The following is a 14,110-nucleotide window of genomic DNA, read 5'->3' as shown; positions in this document are numbered from 1 at the left end:
AATAAATATATATAAATATATAAATATATATATATATATATATATATATATATATATATATATATATATATATATATATATATATATATATATATATATATATATATATATATATATATATATATATATATATAATAATTAACTGATAGAGCTACAGCATATATATATTTTTATATGAAACGATTACATTATAATTGTTAGTAGTACAATACATTTTAATTCACTAATGAAATAAAACATACCGCCAGTCAATCGCACCGCACACAGTTGTATTAAGTTATTAAAAAGGTAAATTGATCATGCGTTACGGTCACGAAGAGTAACCAAATATAATATTTAAATATACATGCATCAGAATTTAAAAAAATATAAAGAAAAGAAGATGTATGTGCAATATAAATAGCAACCGGATTATGAAATATCAAAAATTACAACAATAGCAAAAATAATATTTTATAATGCACATACTTATCGTTGAAAGTTGTATACGTTCGTCTTAAAGTATTATTTTAAATGAAAAACAACTATATAAACCAAGAAAGTATTACAAAGACGAAGGTACAAAACTTTTAACAAATTTACCTAAGCAAATTCATAACTTTAGTAACCATATACACAATAACAAAAATTTGCTAATAGAACAAAAAAAAAATTGATAGTAGATTTTTAAATTAACATTTCAAAATATGGACACGCACACGTATTCATATTATGAAGGTACATTTTACACACGTGTACATGTGTATACATATATTTAAAATTAAATTTCTGACGATTATTAATATTTATTATTATTAGAGAGAAATTCACGATGATACACATATATGTAAATTATTAGCATAAATTGAATTACATGCATGCACATATACACGTGTGTTAATTTTTTTTTAATATACATACAATGTAAAATCATATTTATATGAAGATTTTTTTTTCATTTTTCATGAGTTACTTCCACAATATTAAGATTTTAATTAAGTAATATAGCACGCATTACACGTAAACATATTGTTTGCGTATTAATCGTGCAAACGCGCGAACTCTGCACAACACCATTGATGCAAAGTCGCGAATCGTCAACTAGCACATTGCTGTATTTTATTTTACACTTAAAACTCTATTTTCTATACATATTTTTACTGACATTGTGACTTTGGAAAGAAGAGAACAGTCAATAATATACAAGATGGACATACCTATTTACATCCTTAATTACACATAAAAATTAACCACCGTGACCATTCCGGATAATTGATCTAATTTTAGAATCGCTCTCTCAAACTTTGGAACACGTTTCACTGTACATTAAAAACAAAATGAAAATTATTCACCATCAACGTCAATTTATACAGTAAGGTAACCTATCGAAATTAATAACTTTAAAGGTGGATTATTTAATTTACATAAAATTAAGCAATGTGCTAGTTATGCAGCCAAGCGATTGCGTCACGCCGAGATGAAAATATTTTTAAAATACATATGTATATATATATTAATTCTATCGCTATTCGACGACACGCAATCGTTTAACAAATTATACATTTAACTATACTCTAACAATAAAGGTGACAGTGTGTACACGAGATAATATACAGTACATCCGTGTGTGAATTAAAATCGATATACACTATAAACACACTTTACTGTCACACATAACTGATATTGAATTAGATACACATCATTTTTTTAAATATTTATATTTATTATTACAAAAGAAAATTGCAGCACTTTTCAACCATGAAACAACAAAACTGTTTAATTTCAATTACACTTTCAAACGTGCGCGCACCACTGACAACAAAACTATTTGCGAATCAAATTTGGCGAGTGACTCCCAATATCGGAGCATTGATCAATAAGCATATATTAACGTAAAAAGATGTATATAAAAAGGTTTATATACTTTTGTTGCCGATAGTACGCAGTCGTTTATTTACGCATGCAATATGCGACAAACCTAAGAAAAAATATTTGGTCTAATTATGGTTTGTGACACCTTAATGCCCAATATTATTACTAACAATATTACTATATAACTAATGTGTGAAATCAATTTTTAATCAGTTTGTACAGTATTAAAAAAATATATATATAAAGTATCTATGAAAGAATGGTTACTGAAATTTTACCGTTTCACGAATGCGTTCAGCGCTCGAGAGCGCTCAAATCAAAATGTTTCATAATTTCGTTTTTAGCAATTTTTCATAAAACGTACGCGCCCGTTGGCGCGGACAGTCGAGTATCCTAAACAGTGCAAATAGCTTTGCTCATTTACACATAACATTTATACAATCTAATGGACGTCTTTATGGTAAAATATATTTGGATCGTCCATTCGAAGGCCTTAAAGGCGCCACTACAACAAAATAAAATAAAAATGTAAACAAAAAAAATAAACAACACAAACAATTTTTTTTCGAACCGCTTTACTCACAAAGCGGCTTTATATATGAATCAATTTTTTAAACAGTACACGATTGTACCTACTTTATGTTGTATACATATATTTAAAGAAAAAACTGCTCTATCGAACTTATTCACATTAGCTATAGCCACGATTAAATACAAGATCAATCTTAAAGAGGAATTAAAGCGACGATTAAATTAAGCAGCACCTCGGGCGGACGACGCCTAGCACGAAAGGGCCGGGAACAACCTGCAGAAACCCTTATAGATACGAGGGGCCGCCGATAGACCGATACTTCGAAAAAAGTACAAGGTCTAAGCACAGCGAACCAACTTAATTTGGTTCGTCACCTAAGAGCTCTCCGTAGAGCCTGACTCGACGTGCTTTAATCCGTTTTTAAAATTGACCACTATTACATTATTTGCTAATATTATTTTAACTAACTTGAATTTGTCATCTACTTGTTATTTTAATTGAAATTAGATAATACATGTTGCGTTACATTTATAGGTGAAGTCACATAATTGTATAATGTAAGAAAGCAATGACGTAAATCTATAGATATGTGTCAAAGATAAATTTTAATTGTATTGCTGAAAAATTACAATAAATCAATGGATTATTTTATGTCATGAAGTGTAATAATACGCGACGAGATACATATAAATTAGTTAAAAATACAATTTACAAATATTGAGTCCTTATACCTTTCGTATAAGCACTTATATGTCGAGTTATCGTTTCGTAATATGATGAACAAACTTTTTTGAACATTCGCAATAATAACTAATTACAAAAAATATATAACAGCAAAATAAAAATGTAAATTACTGATCACTACTCAACGTGTAAACGAAAAGCTGCTAGATAACAAAACATTTTTTTTTCAAATTAGCACGAAACATTTTTAAACCGACTTTTAAAACTTTAAGTCTAATCGAGTACATAGCTCATTTATAACACTTCAGTGACAGAAGTGGAAATTGTTCGTGTATATAATAATATGCTGTAAAGGCAATTTTAAACCCTTTTCGTCTAATAGTGGTCAGTCTATACAAGTAAATTTGGTGGCACAATGAATGTGAAAAATATATACTAATGAATAATTTACATGCTAGCTGTAAACGAGATTATCGACGATGAAGGAAAGAATTCAAGTGACGATGACATTTCAAGACTTAATGTTTTCAAAAACTTAACTGACAGTATATGCACAAAAAAGAAACAGATCCGTAAGAAAACATCACTTTCGACTATAAAAATTACTGATCCTTCAACGAGTCAGAGGTCGATCAGCAGTCGGCATTATCGACATGTGGAGTAGCCGCGTCGAGTTAGTGATAGCGGGCAGAGTACATCGCAGTTTTCCGATGCCTCTCGGTCTCCGGCTGTTCACTGCCGAATGACGCCTCTTCCGGTCGATTTTCCAACTGGTTATTTCCGCTTCGTCGACTTTTGAAGAGCTCTCCGAACAAGCCTCGCAATGGGGCTCCACGTTGCTGTACATGAACAATGACTGATCAAGTATCTTGCCAACGGTGTTCGACTCTATTTTCCCATTTGTACCGATCAACCAAGCTTTTACGTCTTCGATAACGTTATTTTCAGTTTTTTGAGCCATCAGTGCGCTTTTGATAAAATTTCCGTCAGCTGCTTGAAAAGATATCTCCGTGGGAGCAATGTAACAATTGTCACTGGGTGTAGTGACGTCTTCCTGCCAATCGCTATCGGACTTAACATCTTGTATGTATCTGAGATCGGATAATATCTCGTCCCACTCTTTTGCACTTTCTTCCTCGAATATCTTGTTTTTGGCAGAATTGCGTTTGGCGTTTTTCACCTTAGCCTGCTGCTCCAAACAAGCTTTGCAAAAGCTTTCGTCGGAACTCCATATTTTAGCCGAATTCAACTGAAATGAATGCCAATTGCCAGTGGTCCATTGATTGTTATTTAACTTACAATCATCGCATTGAACCCATTCCATGCTCAATGTATCCAACTCGTTATCAATTTCTTGCGCTTGCTCATTATTTTTAAGATCAACGTTAACAGAAGTATTAGAATGGTCAGAAGAAGAGTTCGTTAAAACGGATGCAGCTCTCGGTTCAGGTTCTTTCTTTTCCGGAACGGTTGAATCAGCGGTGTCAGTTTGGACATATTTCTCACTTTGGCAAATCCTGAATTTTAATACAAGATCGGTCGACGATAAATCTTCATCTGAGCAATTGGACGATGGACATATATCGAGCCTAGAATAATCGATACCTTGTTTACGGTATTCCATATACTGTTTCGGCGGCTCGGTATCAGATTCCAAAAACATGGTACCGGATTCGCTTCTGCTGAATTTTACAGAATCCAAGTCGCTCACGATCGAAAATGTCATGCCATCGGCGTAGTTAACTGCAGCTTGAGCACAATCGTTGCCGTCGTTTTTGATCGGTCGGAAATGAGTCCGCATGGAGGTGAGCAGGTCTTCGTCGTCTTTTTCGTTACTTTCAAAATTAATCGACTTGGTCATCTCATGGTTCAAATTACCGTTGATTTTTCGTTTTAAACTATCACCGACAAACCCGGAAGGGGCCTTCGGAATGACTTCAGTGAAAGAACTGCACGAGCTATTATGGTTCAGAATACTATAGCTATGTGCGGAAGTTCCAATCGGCAACGGCTGTACCTCGAACGAAAACGACTCTTCTAGACTGCCAGGCCATTTGGAAGAAGCATTGAAAATATTTCCATTCGATTTTTTTAAATCAAACATTTCTTCCGAATCGTCCAAATTTAACGGCTTTAGTTTCTTATAAATGACCTCCATGGACTCTTTGTTGTACAAATCGCTCTGCCAAATGTCCGGTTTCGTATTTATCATGGAAGAGCTCGGTTTTTGTGATTCAACATAATTTAATGAAGCAATATCGTTGTTTTCCCAGTCAAACTTAGATTCGTTATTAGACCAAATAGAGCTCGTAAGGGATAGCGGCAAGGGTTTATCGGCTGAATAGCAATCGAACATTCTGTCCGATGGTGAAGTTATATCGTGAAAATCCACTGGCATTTCGTAATCTTCGTTGTTGTTTTGCTCCTTGCGCCAAAGTGCTTCCAGACTGTGATCAAATTTGGCTTTGAACTTCGCCATCGATTCTGCTTCAATGGGAGACTTTGGAATAGTTCTAAAATCTTTCTCAAACCAGTGATCGGGGTCTATTTCGACAATTTCTCCATAAATCCTATCCATTTTTTCGGATTCAAGTTTTTTAAGCAAATCTTCCTTGATAGCCGCTTTGTCGCGTTTTCCATAACGTTTGTTCGTAGATTTTCCCTTTATAGACTCCAACATAGCATCTTGAGAATCGATATCCCATTCGTCGCCGTCATTGACCCACTCTGGCAGTTCTTCGGCATGGTTAGCTTTGTTGAAATAATTGTTTTTGTTGGCGCGATTATGGGAACGATGCGCCTGAAGGGTGTTACGGCGTTCTTTAGTTAGATACTTTTTAGAGCGTGGCTGTTCTTTATTCCCAAAATGTTGCTTGCTAGAAAACGATTCTTTGTTATTGGGGACGTGGGACGAAGCAGCAGACGTTGAAGGAGGAGGCACAGTCGACGTAGATTCAGTAGCTGAAGGCACTAAAGCTGGAAAAGCCGCATAATACAATCTCGCCATCTCTGCAGGAGATAATTGCCTGGAACGTTCCTTGCGCGAAGATTTCATGGCTTGCGGTTCTCGCTTGCAGTTTTGCGTGTTGTTCTTATCGACTTCTTTGAGTCTCAAACACAATTCATCGACCAGCTGTTCGATTCCAGAATCCTATAAAAATAATTAAACATTTAGTTTATATACGCTATTAAAATGAGATAGAAATAGAATTGTGGTTATATATAAAAATAATAACCTGATCATCGGATGCATTTTGAAGACATTGCACAGCAGCTGACCGCTTCAACGCTTCGACCTTCACTGGAGGCCAATCGGATTGTATCCGTCTTTCCCAGGCCTATAGTAATTATAAAACATAATATCAGTGCTTCATATAATAAAAAATTGAGGTATATACAAGTCAGAAAGCCGTTACTGGTAGTCATCCTGATTGTAGCCTAACATGCAATTAAATCGAAACATCTTCGCAACTTACTCAAGATCTTACATACACCAACTTTTTTTTACACGGTCCACCAAAAAGAATGAATACTATATTTTTACACGAATTATTTGTTCTAACACGATTTTATTTTGAGCAACAAACATTTCATTAATTACGTTATGCAAAAAAAGAAATATATAATATATATCTGCAAGCCACAAAGAGCAGATGCGAATGACCGTTGGTTTGAAAAATATATTCTACTCGTAAATTGCGTCATCAGCCCAGACAAAATTTTCGTTAATATATTAAAGATATATCTAGCGCGTAAAAAAAGAATTGGGTGTACATATGAAGAATTGTATGAGAATCCTAATATGAACAAAGTTCACATTGAATGTTTATGCTATTGCAATACTATCGGTCAAGGTCGAAACGCATGAAATACTATACTTATATAACTTACTTTATTGCCGATTGGTGAGGGACTGAGGTCAGCGGGATCCAGAGGTTTAGTAAGCAAGCTGAGAACATAGCGACCGTATGCAGGAGCATCTATGCCCCGTGCGTCGAGCTGTCCGCGAAGCCACTGGCCCACAGCACCCTCCCAATGTGACGAACACACAGGTGGATACTTCATGCCTCCTGAAAAATAAAATCACCAATCAATCAACAGTTTCGCTTTGAAAAGCGCGTTAAAATCGCAAAACTCACCTTCAATATAAGTAAACACGATGCAATGTTAACATCAGAAACGAAATGATTCAATAGACGGTGGTCGCTTGTGGCTGCTGATGATAGTGTCGTACGTCGATGACGAACGTCCGAACTTAGACATTTTCACGTTTTATTCTTCCGCCGAACATAATTTTAAATTCCTTAATCGTTATCCTTATTTCAAGAGCCGAATATCGTCAGAATGAATCAAATCAATCTATCACTTTTACAACTAAAACATTTTTTTAATCTTTGGTCGCTTTTTACTACTGCCGACAGTAAACGAGTTACGAGTTCACAATTAACGCCGCAGTTACGAGTAGATTTACACAAAAAACATTGTCACTTGGCGAGGTGATGCGCCACCATCCCGTTGTCGATCTGCAAAGATAAAAAACGTTTTAATTTCATATAAAGATACATATTTAATTGTTTATATATTCATTTATAAATCTTTAATTAAGTCGCTTAAGCTTTCAAGAGAAAACATATATTTCTAAGAATTGTTGCTGTTACTTGGGTTGTGAAATTATCATAAGCCCAATAAATTGTGACTTTCTAATGTCAAAATCATTCCATAAGGAACAAAATGAATAATACATATTAAAAACAGTTAATACCACTTTACTATATAAATTTAAAATTTTAGTTTATGAAGAATTAAAATTTTAAAGAAATATTACCTCTATTGGGGTTGTTAATAAACCCAGTAAACCAGTTTTCGAAAATTTGGCAAAAGACAGAAGACCAGCCAGCACCAAGGCACAAGCTCTAATGAACAGAGAAAGCAAGTTTACAGGGCGCATACCTGGGTTGCGAAATAGGGTTCTGATAAGCCCACTCAGGTATAAGTTTCGAAACCCAAATTACTTAGAAACACACCTAGCCAATGGGAAGCGTCAGGCACGAATAAATTATGGAAATATGCTTTGTAGGGCTGTGGTCTCTTATCAGGATTTCGAAACAAAATTGATAACAGATATAGGTTCTGAAGGTCAAAATGCGTGCATTTTCTCTTTAAACGTATTTGCTAAGTGTTACATAAGCAAAGTGCGCCGAGCAAACTACAATTTATATAATATTATGCACATATTGCATTGAGGCATTCAACATATTAAGGAAAAACTATCAAACAAATCTTATCAGGGAATAATACGCTGACACAAATATGTTTAATTACATACATAGACATAATAAAACAAATTTGTAATAAAAGATCGAACGAGTGTGCTCTAAATGCGTATAAATAATACTTTGACCGTTGGATGAGTTTCTTTTAGAATGAATTCCTTTAAATGGTGGGCGGCTGGGAGTTTGCCCAGAAGTTTTGAAATTATCACTGAAAATGAATCACTTTACGAAGTTAATGGAAAGGGTTAAATGATGCGCGCATATAGATTAATCGTAATATTTTATATGTAATTAAACTTCTTATGCTAAGATAGAAACTGTCGAATATCATACAATCGCTGGACATTGAGAGCTTTGGATACAAAGATTACAGACTGTTATCAGTGTATACAATAATTTAAATAAACTAATGATTATTTGTTGACGTAAATGACGTAATGTTTCTCAAAAGAAGATTACTGTTAAACTGCAAACGTAAACATAGTTTCGACAAAAGGTCAAATTTTATTTATCCTTTGTGTATAATAAATAAACCAATGCTTGAATGAGCGCGTTGATAAGAAAATTTTAAGATGTATTACTCAATAAATCAATAATGTTACGTACATATTTATAAATAAACTGAGAATTTGGGTTTTGTCAGACAGCATGGTCACATAAAATCAAAAATGTCGTTATTATGATTTAATCTGATCAAGTAGCAGTTATACTACCTGAAGCAACCTTTTATTTATAATCACTCAACTTCACTTTTGGTGTTATCTTTTTAACCATTTTTTTGCATACTTAACTCTTCTGAGAAACTGCTGAAATTTGAATTTTAATATTTAAAACTTTTAGAGATAATCTTTTGAGATAATATAATTCACAGCATGCTGATTTAGGAATGTTGGTACTTTTTCTTTGAATACAAACATTTAAAAGTTTTTAAGTATTAAAAAATCATATAATGAAATAAATCTATCAGAGTCTCAAGCTAATAAACATAATACTTTCATTTTAACTTCCAACATTGGAGATGTATGTTACACATCTTCAAGACAGTGCCCAGAATCAATTAAATGAATAAGAGAAAAATGCTTCAAGCAATTTTTGATAATGGCTGATTTTGATAGACTGATAAAATTAAATCTACAGTACAATCAACTGTAACTACTATATGGATGCTAATTAATGTAGAATTACTATCATGTTATTAATGGAATTGAAATATTTATGGATAGTTCTAATTCAAAAATAGACTGGAGCTGCTAAAAGCAAAAATTGATTTGATTGTGTCAACATTCATAAATAGAAACGGGCAATAAAATATTTATTTTTGTAATATCTTATAAAATACCTTGCTCGCACCAAAACTGTTGGGGCAAGTTAGGTGCGAGCAAATGTTAGTCAAAACATTGTACACCCCATGAACAACTGTCAACGAATCTATTTAATTGTATGTAGGATGCTAAGGTATTCAAAGCGACTAGCGAAGCAGGAATAACGACAGCGGTGGAGGAGAGCACGCTTGGCTTGTGTTGACATCAGACAATGTTGCAAGCTCAACCAAACTAAATAAAATAATGATAATGAATTGCCGACATACAAATGAGAGATCCACCAGTTGTACCAATTACAGTTACAGCAATAAGAACAGTATACGATAACACTATTGCCAACTGAAAAAATAATTCTTACCATTTAATATAAATTAAGACCATCTAATATTTATTCTGGCCACTTAATATTCTGACCACAACCATATTAAACTTCTGACACGAAAAATACGGGCCAAAAATAATCTGCAATCTTCAATTTCATATATTATACCTCTCAGGCAAAAGAATTAACTTGTAAAATAGGAGCAACAAGTCTGAAGAGTCTAAGTCTCTACAGGGTGATCAAATTCGAGTTTGTTATGTTGGCATCTGTCAATAATCATGTGTTCAAAGTATCAAATGTTAGTTTGCAACAACACATTTAAGAAATGGACCGCTTAATCACCGCTCAATGCGTTAAAATTGTTTTGTAATTCTGTATGAACTGTTTATCAAAATTCACAGAAAGATTACGGTCAATTTCGTTGCCCTACTAAGTGAACAATTGGCAACGTAGTGAAAAAATTTCAAGAGACTAGAAGCGTCGGAGATAGGGTAAGATCTGTGCATCATCGTGGCGCCTGTTCAGCTGAGAATATTGTGAAAGTGTGGCCGAAGACCTGGAATTGTCGATCTGTCGGCGTTCACTGCTTTTGGGCTTTTCATACGATTCTCTTTGGCGCATTTTGCATCTGGACTTGCACCTACATCCGTATAAAATTCAGATAACACAAAAACTGAAGCCCAGAGACAATGGACAGTGATGAATTTATGCAGATTGAATGTTAGAGCAGCAGAAAGTTGATGCTTCAAAGAAAATCTTCTCTAAAGAGGCACATTTTTACCTCATTGTGTATGTTGATAAGCAAATTTGCCGCATGTGAGGCGAAGAAAATCCTCATGTGATTCACAAGAAAACATTGCATGCGCATTGTGGTCAGGCGACGTCATTGGGCCGTAATTTTTTAAAAACTATGAAGACCAGATTGTAACAGTCGACGGTGAGCGCTTTAGGCGAATGATAATCGATTACTTTTAGCACGAAATCGAAGATATTGATGTGGAAAACGTGTGGTTCCAACAAGACAACTTGCCACACATCAGGTGCAACGTTGGATGTTTTGCGTGAAAAGTTTCCAGATCTCATTATTTCATGTTTTGGTGATGTCAACTGGCCGCCCAAGATCATGAGATTTAACGCCAAAAGTCGTGTCTAAGCCGAAAAACCCGAAACTCTGGAGCACCTAAGAACCAACATTCGCCGAGTTATAGCTGAGATACCACCCGAAATGTACGAAAAATGTCCAGAGGCGGCCATTTAATTGATATTATTTTTCATAGAAGTATTTATTTATGCATCATTAATTATGTCCACTCCTCGTGGCTATTGGCAAAAACACGTTGAAAATGTGGATGTCTTGTATTAGTGGAGCGAGCACTCCCTAGCGCTGAAAATGAAGAATATGGTATTCCAACACTCTTAACAGAAATATGGATATGATTATCTGAATCAACTATGCAATGTGATAAATCTCCAGGACACTATGTAGACAGCGAATCCACAATTTCACGTGTCAGGGTCATCCATACATTATTCCAGAACGACGCATACTAAAGCTTACATATTTGACAGACTTAGAGAATATTATTTCCAATACTGTACAATCATTGAAAAAGCATGGCAACCACTGTGACTTTCCAAAGGTCATACTTTCATGTGTAACGAAATATTATGTTGTATACAGAATTGTATTAAAACGGGCGAGCATACTAACATGGCCCTCACACAGTGTCATAGTCGTCTCGTCGCTTCCTCTCGATCGATCAGCCGATAAAGGCGCACGTTCGATCTCGGATTCTATAACGATCGATGGACTCGACGGGCAGACAGAAACGCCCAACCGCCAGCATTAACGATTAGATGCACACAATGCACACGTGAGTCACGCTCCCGACGTCCGTTCGAGGGACGCGTTTGGCGTTCGGCCGAGTTAGCGATCGATCCGAATTGAAGATCGACGTCAATCGATCGCCTTGGCGCGCGTCACGCGGAAAAGCGAGGCACGTTTTACGCGCCATTATCGATTTCATCGCGGCAAAAACGACGTTAAGTCACATCGCTGTCTTAAAGGCGCTAGCCTGGCTCCGGCGCTGCAGTTTATCTTTAGGGGGCGCGTGACGAGCGTATTTCCGCGAAGCGAACGGAGCGGGGTGAGGCGAGGGGGGGACGGGCGTGAAAATGACGGCGGGTTGCGAAATCGACACGAACCGCCGCGAAAACCGCTCAATTCGCGTATCACCCTTCGGTCTGTGTCCCAGAAGGTAGATTTGTGTCGAAACGGTTAAGGAAAGGGCTTTACCTGTGCCGGGCGGCTGCTACACGCCCCGCGGCGTACTCAACATGGCGGCCACTCGGGCGACACTAGTCGCGCATGCGCGCCTCGCTGGCGCCTAGCATATCTCTCGGCCATGCTGTCGCTCGTTTTTTCTATTGATTTTGACAACCAACGCGGACAACAATGCTCACACTTTTGCCAGGGTTGCCAGCCGTCGAAGATTAAGTGTCCCGCAATTTTAGAGAACTCTACCAATCAATATATATTTATTATTTTAAAGTAACTACTTATCAAATGTAACGAACATAGGTAAATCAAAATCATTAATATAATATATAATACAAAAATCAAAAGTAAATAATATTAAAACTGGGTTTTTAATTATATCACAGGTGTAGGGGGAAGGGATCAACAGAATTGTATCTATCTGTGCCGGGGGGGAGGTCGAGGGTTATTTTTAAATATATTATATCACGAATTTTAATTTGTTCATAAGGAAACCTAATGTATTTTTATTAATTAAAATGTTTATTGAAACAAAAATATAATGTATAATCCACCAAGCTTCAGTGTGTCAGTGTCAGAGTGTGATTTATTTACAATATATGCTTATAACTATCGACTACATCTTCCATTATTATTATACAGAACACGTGAAAGAAATTATTGCTTCCACACAAATACATATATATTATATTACTTATGATATTGTTGCATAGATGTTGTTCAATGCCTAAAATATTTTTAATTTATTTTCCAGTGACTTCAGTTTTACTATTATTTCTTCAGGTTCTACAAGACACATATTAGTATATCTGTTAATGGCTTTTTACATTGCTTGGCATTACATAGCCATTGTTTACAATCTCTCCAAAAGGCCGGTCTTAGTGGAGAGCGAATACGTGCGAGACACGTGGGTTGGCCATTTATAGAGGCCGGTCGATTCAATAAAATTTCAATTTCCAATATACGACTCCGATGGGAAAAAAATATAAAATAATATTTATGAAATAAACAATTTAATCTTATTTAGTGATTGATTATAATTTGAAACAAAAATACAATATCATAGACATAAACTTACTCTCAAGTTTCTCTTATCGGTATTTTTTACTTTAAATATATATTTTCTTGGATGCAATTAGTACCAAAACCTCATGCTTTTGATGATATCTAATCGACACATTTTCGTTTCTTAGAAATTGATGCCTTATTCGCCACACTAATTTTCTTGTACGGTTTCGTCTTATATGACTTTTAAGTAAGTACCCCTAAAGTACCGAGCTATCACGTCTTATCTTAATTGGCATGGCAATCCTTACGTCTCATATGGTAAATTGTATAAAAATACGTACATACATGAATATACAACTTTTGTGAGTATTTTTATTTATTTATATTTGTTTTTGGGTGAAGAATATTGTGAAATATTTAAATTTTTGTTTCGAGTCACATGTCCCGGAATTGTCCCAGCTACAGTAGGTAGCCCTAGTCCTCACCCACGTTCATCGTTCTATCACATTTTCTCTCTCTCTCCCTCTGCACACAATCGTTCGGCTGTTGTGCGGTTTTATCTTATAGAAGGTTCTGGACCTCATGCGCACCCATACACGATCCTCAACGCGCATCGCGACTTTATACGATCACCTTGGTACGTCGTCAAGGTGACTGAACGTCTCCGCCTGTCTCGTTTGTTGCGCGCGGTTTGATGAACCTGCCTCTTTGTTTCATCATCTCCCTGCATTGTGTGAATTGGCATTTTTCTTCATCAAAATTTTGACGAAATTTAATATTTTTTCTAGAAAACCAATAATTCGAACAATTACGTCAGGGTTGTTAGATTTTCAAAAATTT

General features: G+C 35.4%; 1 protein-coding gene across 1 annotated transcript; it reads right to left on the bottom strand.

Annotated features, from left to right (window-relative positions):
* Positions 1-146: 146 nt before the first annotated feature.
* LOC148228685 (uncharacterized) lies at positions 147-12,344 on the bottom strand. Its single transcript, XM_088199245.1, has 5 exons — positions 12,281-12,344; positions 7,207-7,590; positions 6,959-7,137; positions 6,304-6,405; positions 147-6,218 (listed from the first exon to the last, which is right to left on the bottom strand). The coding sequence occupies exons 3-5, from the start codon at positions 7,130-7,132 to the stop codon at positions 3,681-3,683; spliced, it is 2,814 nt and encodes a 937-aa protein (XP_088055371.1). The 5' UTR covers positions 7,133-7,137; positions 7,207-7,590; positions 12,281-12,344; the 3' UTR covers positions 147-3,680.
* Positions 12,345-14,110: the final 1,766 nt, after the last annotated feature.

Source organism: Plectrocnemia conspersa, unplaced genomic scaffold (assembly GCF_051122295.1).
Source record: "Plectrocnemia conspersa isolate PC_06_02 unplaced genomic scaffold, ASM5112229v1 ptg000012l, whole genome shotgun sequence".
Taxonomy (NCBI): Eukaryota; Metazoa; Arthropoda; class Insecta; order Trichoptera; family Polycentropodidae; genus Plectrocnemia; species Plectrocnemia conspersa.
The sequence above is the reverse complement of the archived record's forward strand: the minus strand, read 5'-3'. Positions and strand labels throughout refer to the sequence as shown.

What these genes read in the sequence shown, in the direction of transcription:
- LOC148228685 (XM_088199245.1), bottom strand. Translation starts at nt 7,132, where the DNA reads ATGAAGTATCCACCTGTGTGTTCGTCACATTGGGAGGGTGCTGTGGGC. An exon ending in CCTCACCAATCGGCAATAAA is followed by an intron (nt 6,406 to 6,958) that starts GTAAGTTATATA and finishes TAATTACTATAG; the next exon opens with GCCTGGGAAAGACGGATACA. An exon ending in AAAATGCATCCGATGATCAG is followed by an intron (nt 6,219 to 6,303) that starts GTTATTATTTTT and finishes TTATTTTTATAG; the next exon opens with GATTCTGGAATCGAACAGCT.